This window comes from Hermetia illucens, chromosome 4 (assembly GCF_905115235.1).
Source record: "Hermetia illucens chromosome 4, iHerIll2.2.curated.20191125, whole genome shotgun sequence".
NCBI classification, from domain to species: domain Eukaryota; kingdom Metazoa; phylum Arthropoda; class Insecta; order Diptera; family Stratiomyidae; genus Hermetia; species Hermetia illucens.
The window spans coordinates 160278548-160297283 of NC_051852.1; the positions used below are offsets into that span (position 1 = coordinate 160278548).

Genomic DNA, 18736 nt, shown 5'->3' on the forward strand with positions numbered 1-18736 from the left:
GGGCTGGAAGGCAATGAGGCAGCGGATGAACTAGCCGAGAAGGGAGCAGGGATGCCTTTACACGGGCCAGAACCCTTCTGTGGAATCGGAAACAGTTTCATGGCTATGAATCTAAGAAACGAAGAGAAACGGTTGAGGGAACTATATTGGGCGGGCCTACCAGGGTGCTTATTGGGGGATACGAATCCATGCGTACAAAGGATTGCTTAAACCTCACCAAAAAGAACCTCCGAATCATAGTGGGAATTCTCACTGGTCATTGTCGGCTGAACTATCACCTAGGGAAGCTAGGGATATCTACGGACACTGCCTGCAGGTTTTGTGAGGAGGAGGACGAAACCTCTATACACGTCCTGGGACAGTGTCCGGCACTTGTGCAAAGTAGGTCGAGACATCTGGGAGAACACTTAATACCAGATGCAAAGCTGAAACATCTGGAAGTGGGGAACATACTAAAGTTCCTAACGGTTACAGGCCTGCTTGAGATACTATGATCAATAGGTACACTGTAACCTTGGCCGCGTTCAAGAGCGAGAATCCTCAGAAGAATTTTCGGCCCCCTACATGAGGATGGACGATTCCATAGTCTACATAACGACGAAATCTATGAGTGATACCATGACCGTCAGGTTGTGGATAAAATCCGGCTCAATAGGTTACGGTGGGCGGGTCACTTAATCCGTATGGATGAAGATGATCCCACCCGGAAAGTCTATAAGGGCAATATCTATGGTAGGAAAAGAAGACGAGGCAGACCCTGCCTAAGATGGAGCGATAGCGCGGGTCAGGACGCCAGACAGCTTTTAGGGATATCGAATTGGTGGACCTCGGCGCAAAATCGGGATGTCTGGAGTTCCTTATTAAGGCAGGCCTAGACCGGATACCGGTTGTTGCGCCGTTGATGATGATGATGAAATAAAACATAAAATTCTGTTAAGACATGTATTTCAGTTTCATTCGACAGTATTGCAGAGATGACAACAATACATTTTGACTGTTTTTTATTTTTTTTTCACGTATAAATGGCGTTTCACATTTGCCAATATTCTTGAACACAATAGTATTTTTAAGATTGTTCATAACACATGTTAAATTCTATGTTCCTTAGCATTTATACTGGTAAGTTTTCATGTGGAAAGGAATAACGAATTAAAAAGAATTATATATCATTTGTCTTATATTTAAAACAATATAATCATGAATAAATTTTATTCTTATCTTTCTCCTTCTCTCATATACTTTGGGGGTATAGAAAATAAACATTCATCAATTGGAAATTACTGATGCTCTCCTAGATATATAAATCATTTTTTTCTGTTGTATACATACTACTAGCACACATTTAAGCCACTTAATCAATAATTTATTTATCGTCTAATTGCATTGATTCATGATTAGATTATATCCATTTTTATTATTCTTTTGTGATGATTCATTTATGGTTTTTTTTTCGAAAGATTAATTTTCAAAATTCGTTTATTAATTTTTTTCTTGCAGGATAACGGGATATATTATTACTCTGTTATTGGTTATCGCTAGATATTACAAAAAATACTTCTCTTAATCGCTAATAGATATTTTTTGCAAACAAATTTACTCAGAGTGGTTTTTTAAGCTCAGTAAATGTGTGGGAAATGCAGTGAGTTTTCATTGAAGTAGTACATTGGGGCTTTCTGAAGAGATTTAAATAATTCGAGAGCATATTCCTGAAGTTCGCTTAATAGATGTTCTCGTCTTTAATTTCTATAGGTGGATAATAACGTTTGTTCTGTGGTAGGTAATAAATGTAACGCAGAGTTTAAAAAAAAACAGGTAGGTTTCAAGCAAAATGGATGCCTTGCAAATATTTAACGAAGGAATCCAAGGACCTACTAAATCGTTGTAATTTGTTTGTTTCTTTTTGTAACTAAAACTAAACAATTAAATAAAAAATAATAAAATGTAATCACAATTTAAATTATCACACGGAATATACTTAAAAAATATCATTTTAAAATTAAACTAGAGCCTAAAGGAAATGCAGATTTTTAAAGTGAAAATGCCAACCCATATCTGTATCTGATTCCTGATTTGTTGAACAACTTGTGAAATCCTTTTCATTTTCATCTAAAATCTGCACTAACTTTTGTGAGAACCAAATTATAAAATCAGTTTTCTAATTAAAAAGAATACTTTTGAAAAGGCTATGCTTGAAAGGTTAACTCAGAGGGGCTGTGGCAATAACCTGAATTTATTTTTTTGTTTTTTAATCGGATCCTAAACTGAAAGGTTTGTACATAAATTAATGAAAGTTTTTAAAAAAACGGTTGTGATTGGTTGTGAGATCGGACCGTTCAACAAACTGACTTTAATCTGCTATCGCGGTTGGCATTGTATTAGGTGTTGGGCGATCACTACTTGCAGGTGCCGTCTCTAAAGGTGTATTTGCTCTTAGTTCGGGTGGTAAGTAAACTCGTACCACGTTCGTGACTTTTTGACGACAGTATGGACATTGTTCACATCTGAAAAAAAAAAAGAAAGAGAAAATCAAATTAGTAACATTTCATTCATTACTCCCCCTTGGACATCACCTTGTCGTGGTGGGGGAGTTTGGGTAGTTTACTACTACACTAAGAGTGCCCAAAAACACATGAACATGGAAACAAAGGATTGTAACTCTCCAAGTGGTAAAAAGTCACAGACTGCGAATCTAGGACGTGGCCGTGGCACCGATTTTTGGAAGCCTCACCTAATTCGTGTTCCCCCACGGAGACAGGCTCCACTTCAGTGGAAAGCCTACACCTGAGTCCGAATCGCAGTCGGGGTCTGATGAGACAGTAAGGAGCTCAAATTTGGTTGGTTGCCCTACGAAAACAAAATACGAAACTAATGAAGAAGCTTGAGGAAGCCCTCGAGCATAACCGCCTGTAATTTCGGGGCATCCAGCCTCCCTACGATGCCGACCACGCCAACCGAAGTAATGGATACCATCATCCACGTGGATCAGGCACCACCGGCGTCACTCGTCCTACCGACCACGCTCAGCGAGGCGAAGAAGCTATATCCCGGCAGCGCAGCCAAATAACCACCACCCAAGCAACCTCAACAGCCGAGACCAGCTTCTGCAGCGCCACCAAGAAACAGGAGGTAAGTCGAAAGATACCTCCACTTGTAGTAGTAGTAGATTTCCCGTGCACTGCCTAACTACCTGATCAAGAAATCAAGTAGTTCACACCAGATCCTAAATCGCCGGAAGATTACTCGACCGCCAAAAAATTCTTGTGGAGAAGCATAACAAGTTCTTCACATACACTGTCCCTTCCGAGAAGACGACCAACCTCATCCTCCGAGGCTTAGATGCGACGTTCTGCCCTCAGGAGATCGTCGACGAATTGAAGGCTCAGGGAGTCTCCAGCACCCTGAACTCTAAACCCTTTGCAACGACCTGGGCAAAAACCAATGACATCAACCTTGACTTGTGGTAGGGTCACGTTTGACGCGACTTTTAGTGAGGAGCAGTTGCGTAATATAAAAGCAATACAGCACATGATCGTCCGCTTTGAGCAGATCAGAAATAAGGAAGTGTTGCAATGTAAAAATTGCCAGCGCATTGGGCACGCGGCAACCAATTGCGATCTAAATGTGACTAGCTACACGGCCCTGGCGAATGCTCCAAAATGGTCGAGCAGGCACTGAAGTGCGTTAACTGCGGGGGCAATGACCACCCCGCAAAATACAGGAAATGCCCTCGGTTTGTCCAGGTGGTGGCAAGGATAAACGCACAAAAACGTGCGCCTCCCACCCACAATCTCCCCACAACTGCCTCCCGCCCCCTTCGTCCAATCACAAATCCAGCTTTCACCCGTCCGTTTGTGTCCTTCGTAGACGTCGAGCGAAGCGAAACCTCTCCGCATGCACCCAACCGCTTGAACCAATCAGCCACCATCTTCAATTCAGACTTCCTTGAGTTCGCCAGGAAATCGTAAAAATTCTTGCAAATGTTCAACTCATTCCCGACGAAATTGATAAGACTGACTAGGCTGACCCTGATCAATGTGCGAGGCCAGATAAAAACAGTAGGATCACTCTGAAGACCATTCGACATCAACCACGGTCTACGACAAGGGGATGCCCTATCATGCGTTCTCTTTAACCTGGCCCTCGAGAAAGTGATCCGTGATGCTGAGGTAAATGCAAGAGGTACGATCCTCTTTAAGTCCACCCAACTACTGGCCTATGCTGACGATATCGACATCATGGGAAGAACGACCCAAGACGTACAAACTGCCTTCATCCAGATCGAGCAGGCGGCAATTGGCGCGAGATCTTGGGCTGCACATCAATGAAGGCAAGACAAAGTATATGGTGGCAACGTCAGCATCGAAAACCAACCAACCAACAACATCAAACCGCACTGGTCAAACAGGAAGAATAAGGATAGGAGAATACAATTTTGAGACCGTTGATAATTTCTCCTATCTAGGGTCGAAAATCACAACCGATAACAGTTACGATGAGGAAATCCGCGCACGGTTGTTGTCAACCAACAGAGCCTATTTCAGCTTACAAAAACTGTTCCACTCGAAACGTCGCACCATAGGGTCAAAGCTTAAGAGCTATACAAGACAATGATCTTGCCAGTCCTCATGTTTTCCTCGGAGATTTGGGTTCTTAGCAAGAAGAATTTCGAACTCTTGGCCGCGTTCGAGAGAAGAATCCTCCGAAGAATTTTTGGCCCCCTACATGAGGATGGACGATTCCGTAGCCTATATAACGACGAAATCTATGGTAGGAAAAGAAAAAGAAGACGAGGCAGACCCTGCCTAAGATGGAGCGATGGCGTAGGTCAGGACGCCAGACAGCTTTTAGGGATATCGAATTGGTGGACCTCGGCACAAAACCGGGATGTCAGGAGTTCCTTATTCAGGCAGATCTAGACCGGATACCGGTTGTTGCGCCGTTGATGATGAAGATAATCGAGTTGAACATCAAATCCATCATCGACCGAGTTCGCAGACATAAGTTCGAGCTATTCCTTGGCGAGTACACACGGGATATAGTTCTCCTATGCGAAACTAGATTGAATACAATCCTTCCTTTCCCAATTTTAACCTCTTCCGGGCCGACCGACCGCAGGCCAATCCTCAAGGCCGCAACACCTGCGGTGGAACGGCCATCCTCATCTTCGACAAACTCCTAGTTACACAAAACCACCCACCTTCCAATACCTTCAAATCAATTGAAACCACCCTAATCTCCTTCGAATCCCAATCAACCTTGGTCTTCGTCGCCTCTTTTTACTGTCCCAAGCAATCCCTCGACGCACACCACTTTCTCCGCATCAAGTACTTCTGCGCTTCTCAACACCGCTCTCCCGGAAAACAATGGTCCCTGATGATCGGTGGAGACCTCAACGCCAGCCGCCCGTCCTGATTCGATGCACGGTCGAACCAGAACAGGGACCAGCTCCACCTTTTCCTTACAACCTCAAATACCACTATCAACCTAACCCATTTCCACCCGGCCCTTCCAACCTTAAACAGAACGCACTACCATTCCTACCTAGATCACTTCCTGATTAGCAGTAACCTAACTGTGATTATCAATCCAAATACTTTTCCCTTCCTCGAAACAGTCCCCGGCATCAGCGACCACAATGCCATAATCCTTCACACCAAACTCCCGGACAGAGTCTTTCGGTCCATCCCACCTACAGTTCCCGACTTCCAGCACGCAAACTGGAAACACATCAACCTGGTACTCAAAACCAAACTTCAGCCTCTCCTACTCCCATCAACAGTACCGTTCCCGACGACACGATAGACCAAACAGTCCGTCAATACATCGAAGCAATTCGGCAAGTATATGACGAACTGATCCCATCCCGTCCCTTAAACTACCGCAATCTAATCACCCTCCCCGATGACATCCCAACCAACATCCAATATAAAAATACCCTCAGGCGGAGATTATTTAGAAATAGATACTCTCCGCAATCATCTCACCTCCATTCTGAAATCCGCGAACTGGACAGGTCCATCCGCGAAAGAACCCTCACCCTATATACCCAGATATTCTCCACAACCGTCTGGCCAACACCGAACTGAACCCTGGAACATACAGGGAGCTCAGGGAAATCTGCCCGCGTTTAGGCAAATCGGTCCAACAAAACGCGATCCTACACCAAAACATCCCCCCACAGAAAAGGTGAATGTCCTCGCTCATTACTTCCTCCAAGCATACCACTGCACCCTCTACTTCCGTGAACCAAGGTGTGTAGAAATATACAACGCGCCGTTGATCTGATAGACAGTTGGTAACTCAGGCATGAACAAATATTATTTACGAAAAGGAGACTTTGCCTCCCAGAGATGAAGGGTGTTCAACTCTCCGAAGAAGTGAAATATCTGGGAGTCACTCTCAATAAAACGCTTCTTTGGAACAAACATGTAGAGGTAAAGATGAAACGAGCTCTCACAGCTTATGGGCTGTGTAGGCGGACCTTTGCCTCGACATGGGGAGTTAGGCCTCAGGTAGTAATGTGGATATATATTGCTATCATTAGGCCGATGTTTGCTTATGCATCCGTAGTATGGTGGGTTAAGGTGAAACAAAAAAGTTTTCGCTGTAAACTAGCCGCACTGCAAAGAACTGTGTGTCTGAGTATCACCGGTGTCATGAGCACCACATCCGGCGCAGCTCTGAATGCATTGCATTACTTAATTTGCAGGCCTTGGATTTGGTTACTCAGAGTACTGCAATGAGAGCAGCTCATAGAATAATTCGATTAGATCTATGGGGACGTGGCGAGCACAGAGCATTGGAAGAGTCATTGGGAGAACTGAATCTAGTTTTCGCAATGCCTTCCGATTCTCGGATCCCCAAACATTTGTTTGGTAGAAGATATGATGTTATCTTGAAACGAAGAGAAAACTCGGTCAAACCAGAAGAATGCGTGTCAGGATATACTGACGTCTTCTACACCGATGCCGGCTCAAAAACAGAAAATGGTTCTGGAGCAGGAGGCTACCTCTCGAATAAAAGCGAGAAGTGGGCTTTTGCCTTGGGACAATACACAACGGTCTTTCAGGGTAAAGTGTATGCGATCCTAAGGCCGGCGACCTGGATAATTGACGAGCGGTTAAAGCTGCCCTACGATACGGTGGAATTACTCTGGGTACCTGGTCATTTTGGTGTAGTGGAAAATGACATCTCGGATGCCTTAGCCAAAGAGGCTTCAACTTCCCCCATGTCCGCATCGAAACCAGCAATTGGGGTGTTAGTAGTATTGGCTGATGCTGCTATCAAAAACTAGGAACAAGGTTGTCATGATGACAGGTGGCAAAGCCTTAATGCTGCTAGGCAAACCAAACTTTTCCTATCAGAACCAAACAAACATACTGCAAAGTTTATCCTGTCGAAAAGCAAGAAGACTTGCAGAAGTATTGTGGACATTCTGGCTGGCCATAGTTCACTAGCTGGGCATATGTTTAGAATAGCAATTATCCAAGATGATACGTGTTTTCTATGTGGGTGCCCTGCCTAAGGACGCATCAAATATCAGACGAAAACGCTTTAAAATTAAAAAGAAATTCTTGAAATCTTGAAAAATGATACTTACTTAGCAGCACATGTGTTACAGGCTCCTACATGCCGACATGGATTGAACATTGTATTCATTTCACGATCCATACAGATATTGCAACGCATCGCGTCCATTAATCGACTGTTCACGCAACGTTCTATCGATATTTCATGTTCGTTGGTATCTCGTTTTGCATCTATCGCATCATTGGTTACTAGAGCAACATCCAAGCCACGTTCGTGTAAAATTCGACGGGCATGATCGTGAACTTCCCGACACGTTCGTTGAATATCAAAAACATAACGTTTTCCCAGCTCCGTATGTTCACGGAACATTGATGCTATGGTTCCTTTGAAGTCGCGTGTAAATTGACTCGTTACGACTCCACGAACTTTATCACAGACATAAAATGCATGCCTTTCGGTTATCGATCGGTAAAGATCAGCAGCGATTATGTGTTTTGGTAATTTCACTTCAAGCTCCTTACGCGTATTGTGATCATCAACGTATTCTAGCTTGAAGATTCGTCGATATGATTTTGCTGTTGCGATAGCACTGAATGGTATGCTGAAAATGGAATAAAAATAGAAACAATTAGATCAACTGTTAATTCCATAGCCATCAGGATTTTAAAATGAATGTAAAAAAGATGAAGATACTTCCGCTGGGCTTCCACTTTGACTAACACGGACTACTTGCTCCTTTCGCCTCGGATTTGGGTATATATATGCCCGATCCCCGGTGGTTGGGGATGCGCAACAGGCCTACAGCATATTAACAGAAATTATATTGCCAAGTTAAGCCCCGGAACAAATTGGATATACAAGGACCAAAATACAACCAAGAAGCAAGCTTAATAGGATTCAAAGAACATCCTGAGTCTCCTCCCTGAATCTCCACATTAGATACGCTGAAGCGTCCAGTACTGTCAGATTACGTGAGTCCGGATGTTGGACAGCGAAGCCTGTTTGACCATAGAAATATCCTAGACGAAGTTCCTTGGAAACTCGGGGCATTCCCAACGGATTACACGACACGCAACTTGGGCTTCAAGAGGAATTTTGATATGGACTTTTCAACCAGGGTAGAGTGGAAGACCGGCGACGTCTTGCAAGGTTATGGCACAGTATTTTTCACAGACAGATCAAAGATGGTCTATGGAGTCGATACAGAAGTTTTCTTCGATATATACAGTGTAGACGTCGTTCTTCTGGCATTCGACAGTGTATTCCAAGCAGAGGTACTAGTGATACTGGAAGCCTGTCGATGGCTGGGGCATAGTGCGGGTAAAAATTCCACACACTGGTGTATCTAGGCCAGTGTCTTTTGAGGATTTCCACCTACTAAAAAAAATAGAGGTAGCCGTTTCTCAGGAAATAGATGTGACAGAGAGATGGACAGATAGATAGTGTCCTGATTTTAATAAGGTTTTGTTAAAAATGTACTCTGGAAGAGCGAATTCAACATATCAAGGACGACTATCAGAACACTGTGAAACTTGGACCATGAGAAATGCATCTGAAAATAATATCAACATCTTTGGGAACCGAGTCGTACGACACATCCTTGGTGTAATACGGGAGAGACTAACCTGATTCTCCAGGCTGATCACGAAGTTGTACGACGAATCTTTAACGATGCAGGTGTGGCCATTTAAGTTAAATTTCAAAACCTTGCAGGTCACATAGAGGGGGAGAATGCAAGTATCCCCAAGTGCACGCTGAAGGGTGGAACTCGAGGCACATAAGCTCAAGGAAAACTAGATGGTAGGACACGATGCTGGGAGGATTTGGCAAGTGGAGGAAGCGATCAACGAATCGAAATTTTTGGACACCAAGGGTCGGTTTGAACTGTGGCACCATTGATGACAATGCGGCGGTCGAAATTGAAGTACAGTCTTATTCGAAATTGAAACTGAGCAACAGTTTAGCCCATTCTCTGGGCTCCAGGTCAAAGGAAAATAGAGAAAAATGAGCGAAAGGAGGGACTGGTTAGGTGGGGTTTTGCTCTTGACAATCCCTCGATGAACGCAGTTGTCGTCTTGCTGGCGACTGCGATGGATGGAGTCGACTTGTACTACTTAACAGCAGCTGAACTCGTATGGTTAAGACTCATCGACAGTGCCAAGTCGACGAGGATTTGACACTTTAACAGGTTTTGAACTATACCCTATAATTTGCATTGCCGGAGTTGCTATGGGGGTCCAAAGAGATTTCTAGTTACAGTCAACTCCACTTGAGTTTTTCACAGCAGTCATCCACTTGATGGCGGACCAGACAACTTGGAAAGCAACTTACTTCCTCTCCCGTGGTCCATGGATCCCTCTTTTTGAGTTAAACACCCAAGTGTCCAAAGTTTCGTCTAGGGCAGAAGCAATTCATCAGACACTGCCCCACCTCCGCCCTAGGAGCAGTATGACCGAAAATGGCGACAGGTGGTACTCGCTCCATTTATATATAATCACAAACACGACATGAGTGCGAATTATATTGAAATTAATTCCGTCGTATATTCAGACCTAAACTAGGGCGTATGAGCATACAGAGGTGAGGCAGCGGCTGTGGACTTGGATGTCTAATTCAAAATGAGGGCTCCGTGAACCACAAGAAAGGAAGAAAGTTGCTTCTCAAGTGGTTTGCCATTAAGTGGATGCGGACTCAGCACTCCCTGCATCCTCAACAAAAAATTCATTTCGGCCTAGTTTAGGTCCGACCATACGGCGGTTTTCACTTCAATATAATTCGCACTCATGTGTTTGTGATTATATATAAATGGAGCGATTACCACTTGTCGCCACTTTCGACCACATTGCGTTCAGGGCAGAGGTGAGGTAGCGTCTGATGAGTTGCTTGTGTCCCGGACGAAACTGTCAGCCACCTTTTTTCACCTCACCTTTTTTTTTTAACAACAATGAAGTTGTGAAAAGCATCACAGCAGGATTCCTACCAAGAATTACTCTACATGAAAACGCGACAGGCGATCTGATAGGAGACATGGGCCACATTAAAAATATATAAACCGATACTTCAAAGAGTTACAAAACGCGAACATAATTCATCCATTTCTTATATAAGGGCACCTGTTTCATCAACCACCTACAAAGAAATTAAAAAATGTTTGGAAATAACAAAAAAAGGGCAGTAGACCTCTACAGCTGCTAAAAGTAGAAAGTAGAACTGTGTCATTGAAGCTCTATTAACTCTTAAACCCAATTTGGATGTATGAATCTATTATGGCAGATTGAGGCAAAGGGGATGTTTTCTTTGTAGGGTTACAACGCGCTGTCAAAAGCCGGCGAATATCAGGCAGAATTTTCGCGAGGAAACTCAAGGATTGATCAGACTTTCTCGACAGAGTAAATTCTGAAAAAGGGTTGTAGATACAACATATGTTACGCATGTTATATAAAGCTGTGCTGTAAGTGAAGTCAGTAGATGCGAAGAAGTCCATCAGGCCAGAAAATTAAAAACAAGTACCACATATCAAGAAGGGTTCTACATAGTTTTAGGTAAGCAACAAGCTAGCGTCGAACGCTGCTTTCATGAGGGATGGCTCTGTCTGCGCTATAGTTGGTCCTGACGAAACGCATGCCTCACGTTTTTCTTTGAAAGTGAGTACAGTTTTGACTGCTGAACTTTTTGCCGTTCTTCAGGCGATCAATGTGGCCTTCAGAATGGATGCAGGGAAAGTTGCTATCATTACAGACTCTTTACATATCTGTAAATTACTCAAACTGCGCTACCGCATCATCGATTGGGTCAAATACATGCCCCTGCTTCTGACCCCCTTTTTAAGTCACAGAAAATTCGATGGTCCTCGGCTTATGTGGAGTACCCACTAAACGAACTCGCCTATGTTGAGGCTCGTAAGGCTCTGGGGTCTGGACCTACCAGATTGGTCAAATGCTCCCATGGGGATGTTCTTAAAGCAATTCAGAAACACTGCTATAGAGGATGGGAAGATTACCTTCTGGCAAAATCACGGGTCAAAGGACCAGTTTTCTCTAACATTCATGCAACTCTACCTATAATTAAACCGGAAGCCAAATAAACACATCTTGCAGCCTGTTCTGGTAGGTTCTGACACTACTACACTACTGTTCGTGTGTTGATAATAAAGAATCGAACCTGATAAATACGCGTTGGGCTTTTTTTGGCCAAGAACGATATTGTGTTTCTGACGTCATAGGCTAAGTGCCCGCCATTAGCCCTGTTAGTGCACTTCGTGGGTGGTATCAGGTCCCTATTTTGCATTGTTAACCTGCCGGGTCCCAGGAGACCAACAAAAATCAACAAAAACAACATTAAAAGAATGGAGACGGGTAGGATAGTCTACACGAGAAAATTCTTCTTAAAGAAGAGGAATCAGAGCAATTATGTTGAACCTTTGACAATCACAGTTGGGGGAAGAGGACTAGATCATTGAATATTAATCAAGGATGCTTTGGATTGGACAGAGTAAAAGACAAAAGAGATACGCAATATGAAACCAACTATTCGGTAGTGCGATTGCTGACATCAAGACTGTGACTGTTGAAGCGGAGCTTATTGTCGAAAGTTTAACCGAGGTCCTGGTTGGAGCTGTGGTGTAATAACAGGTGGCCGGGAGGGGAGAGGAGGAAAACACAGCGGAAGAGGATCTAAGGGGTACCCTATTGAATGACATTTGGTGATGTTTAGTGCCCACCCATTTATTGAGTACCAGCGAAAACAAGCTGTTTGACTTTAGAGGAAACGAGCTTAAAGTCATCGGCGTAAAGCAAGTAACGGACCGTGAAGACATAGAATGAATCCTTCTGATACACCAGAGGAAGGAGGAAATGAATGCATTATGTCGGAAGAAACATCTAGGAGCGGTTCGAGGGACGATTCCACGTAATGAGTGGCAGGGAATGTTAAGTCAGGAGAGTCTGCACAAAAGTATCGTGTGAATGATGAATGAAGTCAAAGGCGTTAGACAGGAGCACTTCCTTGCGAGAATTTAGACATTTGGTCACGAAGTCAGTGAAGTTTAATAGATTTGCAACAGTTACTGACTATAAGGTGGTCAAAGGGAGCAGGTGACCAGTCGTTGATATTTCTTTGAACGATTTTATAATAGGAAGAGATTAATGGAGGTAGGTCTCGGCGAGTGTATGATCACTTTTGTGTCTAGGAATAATGAGCCTTTCCACAGCTTAGGAAAATGAAAACTTTTGAGATTTTTTTTTAAAAAGACGAAAATGCATTGTCAGGAAGACTGTCAAGATCGTGACTAGCATTGGCATCAAGAAAGAGCGAAAAAGCTGACTGACGGTTTCATCTAGGGCAGAGGCAACTCATCAGACGCTGCCTCACCTCTGCCCTGGGAGCAGCGTGGCCGAAAGTGACGACAGATAGAAATCGCTCCACGTAATGGGTACGAATTATATTCAAGTGAACTCCATCATAAGTCCAAACCTAAACCAGGGCGAAGTAAGTTTTTGTTGAGGATGCTGGTAATCCTGAGTCCGCACCAACTTAGTGACCTACCGGACCACTTGGGAAGCAATTTACTTCCTCTTTTGTAGTCCAAGGACTCCTCTTTTTTGAGTCAAACCCAAGTTTTCAAAAAGAAACCAAAAAGCTGACTGACGGTTTCGTCCAGGGCAGAGGCAACCCATCAACTTGAGTTTAACTCGAAAAAGAGGAGTCCGTGGACTACAAAAAAGGAAGTAAATTGCTTCCCAAGTTGTCCAGTCCGCCATTAAGTTGGTGCGGACTCAGGATTCTCAGCATCCTCAACAAGATTGGCATCAAGTCTGCCAATGAGATGATTGACTAAGGGAGGGATAAGGAGGGGTCGTCAGGATAACAATGAACCAATCGACTAAAGACACAAAACTGCACATTTAGAAACTATTTCAATTTTGAAGTAAGTGGATATTTTCATATTCTTAGGTGCGACAAGTTCGAAGAACAATAACGAAATGGTTGAGGTCAAGGGAACGGATCGAACTTGCTAACGAAATGAAAATTTATGTAGGATAAAAAAGTTAACGATTTACAAGGTCTTTACCAGACTAATTTTGTGTTATTGTGATAAAGCAGGGAGATTAGGGAGATGGAACAGGCTAGAGAGCGGGCAATTAATATCTTCGAGCGGCAAGTATTCAGTCAAATTTAACCTCGGTGATGACCAACCGTGAGCCAGAGGTCCTTTTTACGGCCATCCGCAAGCGACAACATCAAAATTGAGAAGGTTCATTGGGTTATTCATCTAGTCTAGATAGACAAAATGGGAATTCATAGTAATCTATACAAAGGCAAGGCAGACTATCGCTTGGAGTGTCCCGAAACTGATGAGCGATCAAGGGCGTTAAAGAGGAAGAAAATATAAGAAGGATTGTTTTTAGGAAGCTAATGAGTGTGACCTTAAAACACACAAAGGAAATGTGGTTTTTTCACGTTCCTTTTAGTAGAAACAATTGTGAATTCTTTAAAACGTTTTTTGTAATGATACTTCAGATGTTGGCGACATGGAATTCAGGAAGATTTTTATGGAAAGTATTTGAATAAAAAACTGATGAGAAGATGATATTGATGATTACAATGGAGAAATACCACAAAGGCAACGTTAACTGTGGGCTGTACGTAATTTTTAAACGGTAAACAATAAAAAAACTATCCTATAATTTATAAAAAAGACCTATACTTACTTCATTCGGTCATCGCCTGTACACACAACCAACCCCTGTGGTCCAACCAAAATATCACATCGTACCGAAGGCTCTATACATGTTACACCGCTGAACAACTCCTCTCCAAAACCAGGCAAGTTTTGAATTTGTTGTAAAAGACAATACTTGGCGGATTTTTGACTCATACTCGTGTTCGCGAGCTGCTCATGTTCCTTGGCAATCTGCTTAAGGTACTCAGATGGTATATCGTCGACATCGCATCCTGATGGTTTAATAATATAACTTTTATAGACATTCAAAGGAGATGTCTCTTCTTCTGAATCTGAGGATGCACCAGTATTTCCTGCTTCACTGTTAGATAAATCTATACTGTCCATTGATTTTTGCTTTGATAATCGACGTTTTTTTGCGGCAAGGTTTTGTTGTTCCTTCTCCTTTTTCTCCTTCAATTCCAATTTGATTTGAACTGGACATTTTGCCGATAGTGATGCTTTATTAAATCGAATACCATCAGCTTGACATAGTAAAGCACTTAAGTATGCAGCGTTATTCCAATCTTTGGCATTTAAACGTCCCTCAATGAGATCAACTTTGGCTTGCATATAAAAGAGATCACGAACATTTTCCTGAAGTATTTGATGTACTGGAACCCAAAATTTTACACGAAGCGCTAACATCAGATTAAGACCACTTCCGGCATTTGCATCGGTTCTTAGACGATTTCGAAGATTGAGCCAATGACGAGTACGGGTTTCTGGTTGGGTCGGGTCCCAACGTTCCAGACCAAAGTATTCATTTTCGCATAGCATTCCTAGCGATTTGCACACCTAAAAATAGAATTAAAGGGAAAATTAGTTGTATTCCAGGTTTTTTTTTTATAGGAAGAGAGTGAAATTTAATTTGATATAGATAACAGAAAGTTGGTTGCAAGCGCTCATAAGTTTTGGCATCCAAATCAACCATCCACTTTGCCATTTTTGGAGTGATTTGGTAGTCAGGATTTCAAGTAGAAAAAAACGATGAATCTTCCTTTTTCGGTTACAATTTGGTTTATTGAAAGAAATACAGCATTTCGGGAACCAGTCGTTGTCAGAAAGAAAGAAATTTTGACGAAGGGAATAACTGATTCCCGAAATAGGGGACACCTCATACAAGAATCGTGGGTTGTTGGTGGGGTAGTCAGGAACCTAAACTTTCAACATGCTGACCTATTGTATGCCAATGGAAGCGATCGACCCCGCACCTGCATGGTAGTCTCCAAAGACTTCCAGGCTAATTTGGTTAACGGCCTATGTGATGGCAACACCACATCGGCTAAGCTAAAAAGTCAACAGAGAGATAAAGAGATACTATGGTGCTCTGCATATTTTCCCTACGACGCAGAAGACGTTCCCAGTGGAAAAATAGAGGCATGGGGTAATAGCAGGATGCGATGTCAACGCTCATCACATATGCTGGGGAAGTTCGAACATCAATGCAGGAGGATCGAGACTACTGGAGTATCTAGTAGGAACCGATTTGCAGATCCTAAATGTGAGTAATGAACCCACTTTCTTCAACGTGGTCAGGCGAGTGGTCATCGACATCACGGTGGCATCTCCTGACATCGCGTCTCTGATCGGAGAGTAGAGAGTATCAAACGATATCACACTCTCGGATCACAGACGCATTGATTTCGTTATGGGCATCGATCCACCTTCACCCACTCCATTTCGGAATCCGAGGAAGACAGATTGGGTGATGTATCAAATAGAATTGAGCGCCCGAGTCACGATCCCTGAGAAGCGCATCAAATACATTGCTGGAATTGAGAAGACAACCCAGATGATCACAACTAGCATGAGATAGGCTTCCGATGAAAGCTGTCCACTCAAGATGCCAAAGAAAGCTAAAACACCATGGTGGAACTCGGATTTGGCAAAAACAAAGGAGAACGACAATCGTGCTCTGGAGGATGAATCAGGCACTAGCTGGAATCGCTATAAAGAGGCACAAAAGGCTCTAAAGAAGAGCATAAAATCGGCTAAACGATCATCTTGGAGACGCTTTTGCGAAGAGACTAACTCTCTTGAGGCAACCTCAAAGCTGAAGCGGATTCTAGTCAAAGAGCGTAGCCAGAAACTGGGTTATTTACGTTTACAGAATGGGAAGTACACAGAAAGCGATGAAGAAACGGCAAACCATTTGCTTAAGTGCGCTTCCCAGGCAGCATCCAAAATCTAATCTCGGGGCCAACAGATGCATACAGCCCTCAACCGAGAGACTGGAATATCACTGCAGTATCACTGTAGTATCATTGCAGCGAGTGAAATGGACATTTAACTCGTTTCATAGATAGAAGTCTGCAGGTCCGGATGGCATCATCCCTGCGCTAGTAATAGAGGGAATGAATGCCCTGGGTCTACACATTCGGAATATATATCGTGCATGCTTAGCACACGCTTATATTCTAATTAAATGGCGGGATGTGAAGGTGTTGTTCATTCTCAAACCAGGAAAACTCGCCTACACAGACGCTAAAAGCTTTCGACCGATCAGCCTAACGTCCTTTCTGCTAAAAGGACTAGAAAGACTAGTAGATCGGTTCATAAGGGATACACACATTCCTAAGTGGTCACTTCACCATAGGCAACACGTCTACCAGAAAGGGAAATCCACGGAGACAGCACTCCGTGAACTTACGGCAAAAATTGAAAAGGCGATGTCCGAAACAGAATATGCCTTAGGCGCATTCATGGACATCGAAGATGCCTTCAATTATGCCTCATTCGCGGCAATTTGTGATGCGGCAAGACAGCATGGAATCGAACCGCTGCTAATCAGTTGGATCCTTCACATGCTAGAGTGGAGAAAAATCCCCATATCGGTTGGCCAGAAGCCTATTGAAGCAGGATGTCTCAGGGGCTGCCCACAGGGAGGGGTTCTCTCTCCACTGTTATGACTCTTGGTAATGGATACCCTGCTGTGGCTCCTGGAGGACAAAAAAGTCTTCGCGCAAGCATTTGCGGACGACCTAGCCGTAATAATTACCGGCAAGTATGTGAGCGCTTGAATGCAACTCTGCATGTAATCCACAGCTGGTGCCTCCGCAATGGGTTCATGGTGAACGTTAGGAAGACTGGACTAGTTATGTTCAATAGGAACGTCAGGTGGGGCAGCTATATGCTACCCACCTTAGCAGGGGCGGAAATGCAGCTGGCACAAACAGTCAAGTACTTAGGAGTACATTTCGACTCCAAGTTAACGTGGAAGCATTATATCCAGAAACAATATCAGAAATCCTGCAGATTGCTCTGGTGCTGTAGGAATGGGATAGGTAAGACCTGGGGGCTTTCACCCAAATGGATATACCGGATGTATACATCCATATCAAAACCCATTTTGATGTATGCGTGCATCGTCTGGTGGCCAAGACTGAACTTTGCTAACAGCAGGAAGCTGCTAACGCACATTCAGAGACTTGGTTGCCTAAGTATTACTGGAGCAATGAGTACTACGCCAACTGCGGCATTTGAAGCTATCCTAAATTTACCCCCCATTCATTTGGAGGTGAAACGGAAAGCGGCCAACGACGCATATAGGTTCGATACCATTGGGGCGTGGAAAGGCGGCCAATCAAACGGTCATGCGTCTATCTGGAAATTCCTTGAAAAACATCCGGTAGCCCTGATGCCGACCGATCATATGGTTTCCAGATTCGTCTTTGAAAAGACATACACTGTTGTAATGACCGAAAGAGAAGAATGGTCGACAAGTGGCCATGAATCTTTTCAGATTACAGACCTAATAATCTTCACCGACGGGTCAGTCATGGAGGATGGATCGGACGCAGGGGTGTTCTCGGAGAATCCGATTATAGAACTGGCCCGACCCTTCGGAAAACTGACGACCATATTCCAGGCGGAGATATATGCTATTTCATTGGCAGCAGAAGAATGTCTGTGACAAAAATGGAGGGGTCTCACCATTCGAAGCTGTTCCGACAGTCGGGCGGCATTATCAGCACTAAATGGCAACGACATATCAAGCCAGCTGGTGTAGAGTTGTCATCAGGTGCTGCTGAAACTTGGCCGACTGAACGAAACATTCCTGATGTGGGTGCCGGGGCACACTAACATCGCCGATAATGAGGAGACTGACAGACTGGCTCGCCGAGGGTCTGGATCCACAATGGTGGAGCCAGAACCAACTCTTGGAATCCGACCATCTACTGTCAAGTCTACTCTGAAGGGTGATATTGCAAGGATTCACGCAACCGAGTGGAGAAATTTGGATTTGCTGGCAAGCGAAAATCCTTCTAAAAGAGCCTAGGACCACTAAAGCGGCATTTTTGTTGTCCCTTAAAAAGTGGGACATGAAAACCCTAGTAGGGCTTTTGACAGGACACTGCTCGTAACCTTATGGAAAAGATTGGGGTAGTGGTTTCGGCTATGTGCAGCCAATGTGAGGAGGAGGAGGAGACGGCCCTCCACTTTTCATGCAGCTGCCCGGCATCCTCAGATCTGACACCTTGG

At 43.7% G+C, this 18736-nt stretch overlaps 1 protein-coding gene across 1 annotated transcript in view; it reads right to left on the reverse strand.

The window, feature by feature from the left end:
• Positions 1-928: 928 nt before the first annotated feature.
• LOC119653806 (E3 ubiquitin-protein ligase MYLIP) overlaps positions 929-18736 on the reverse strand; it is a 121233-nt gene continuing 103425 nt past the window's right edge. The window contains exons 2-4 of the mRNA XM_038058829.1: positions 14241-15049; positions 7601-8131; positions 929-2501 (exon numbers count right to left, since the gene is read on the reverse strand). Of these exons, the coding sequence (XP_037914757.1) occupies positions 2348-2501; positions 7601-8131; positions 14241-15049 (1494 nt within the window). The 3' untranslated portion in view covers positions 929-2347. The remainder of the gene's footprint in view (positions 2502-7600; positions 8132-14240; positions 15050-18736) is intronic.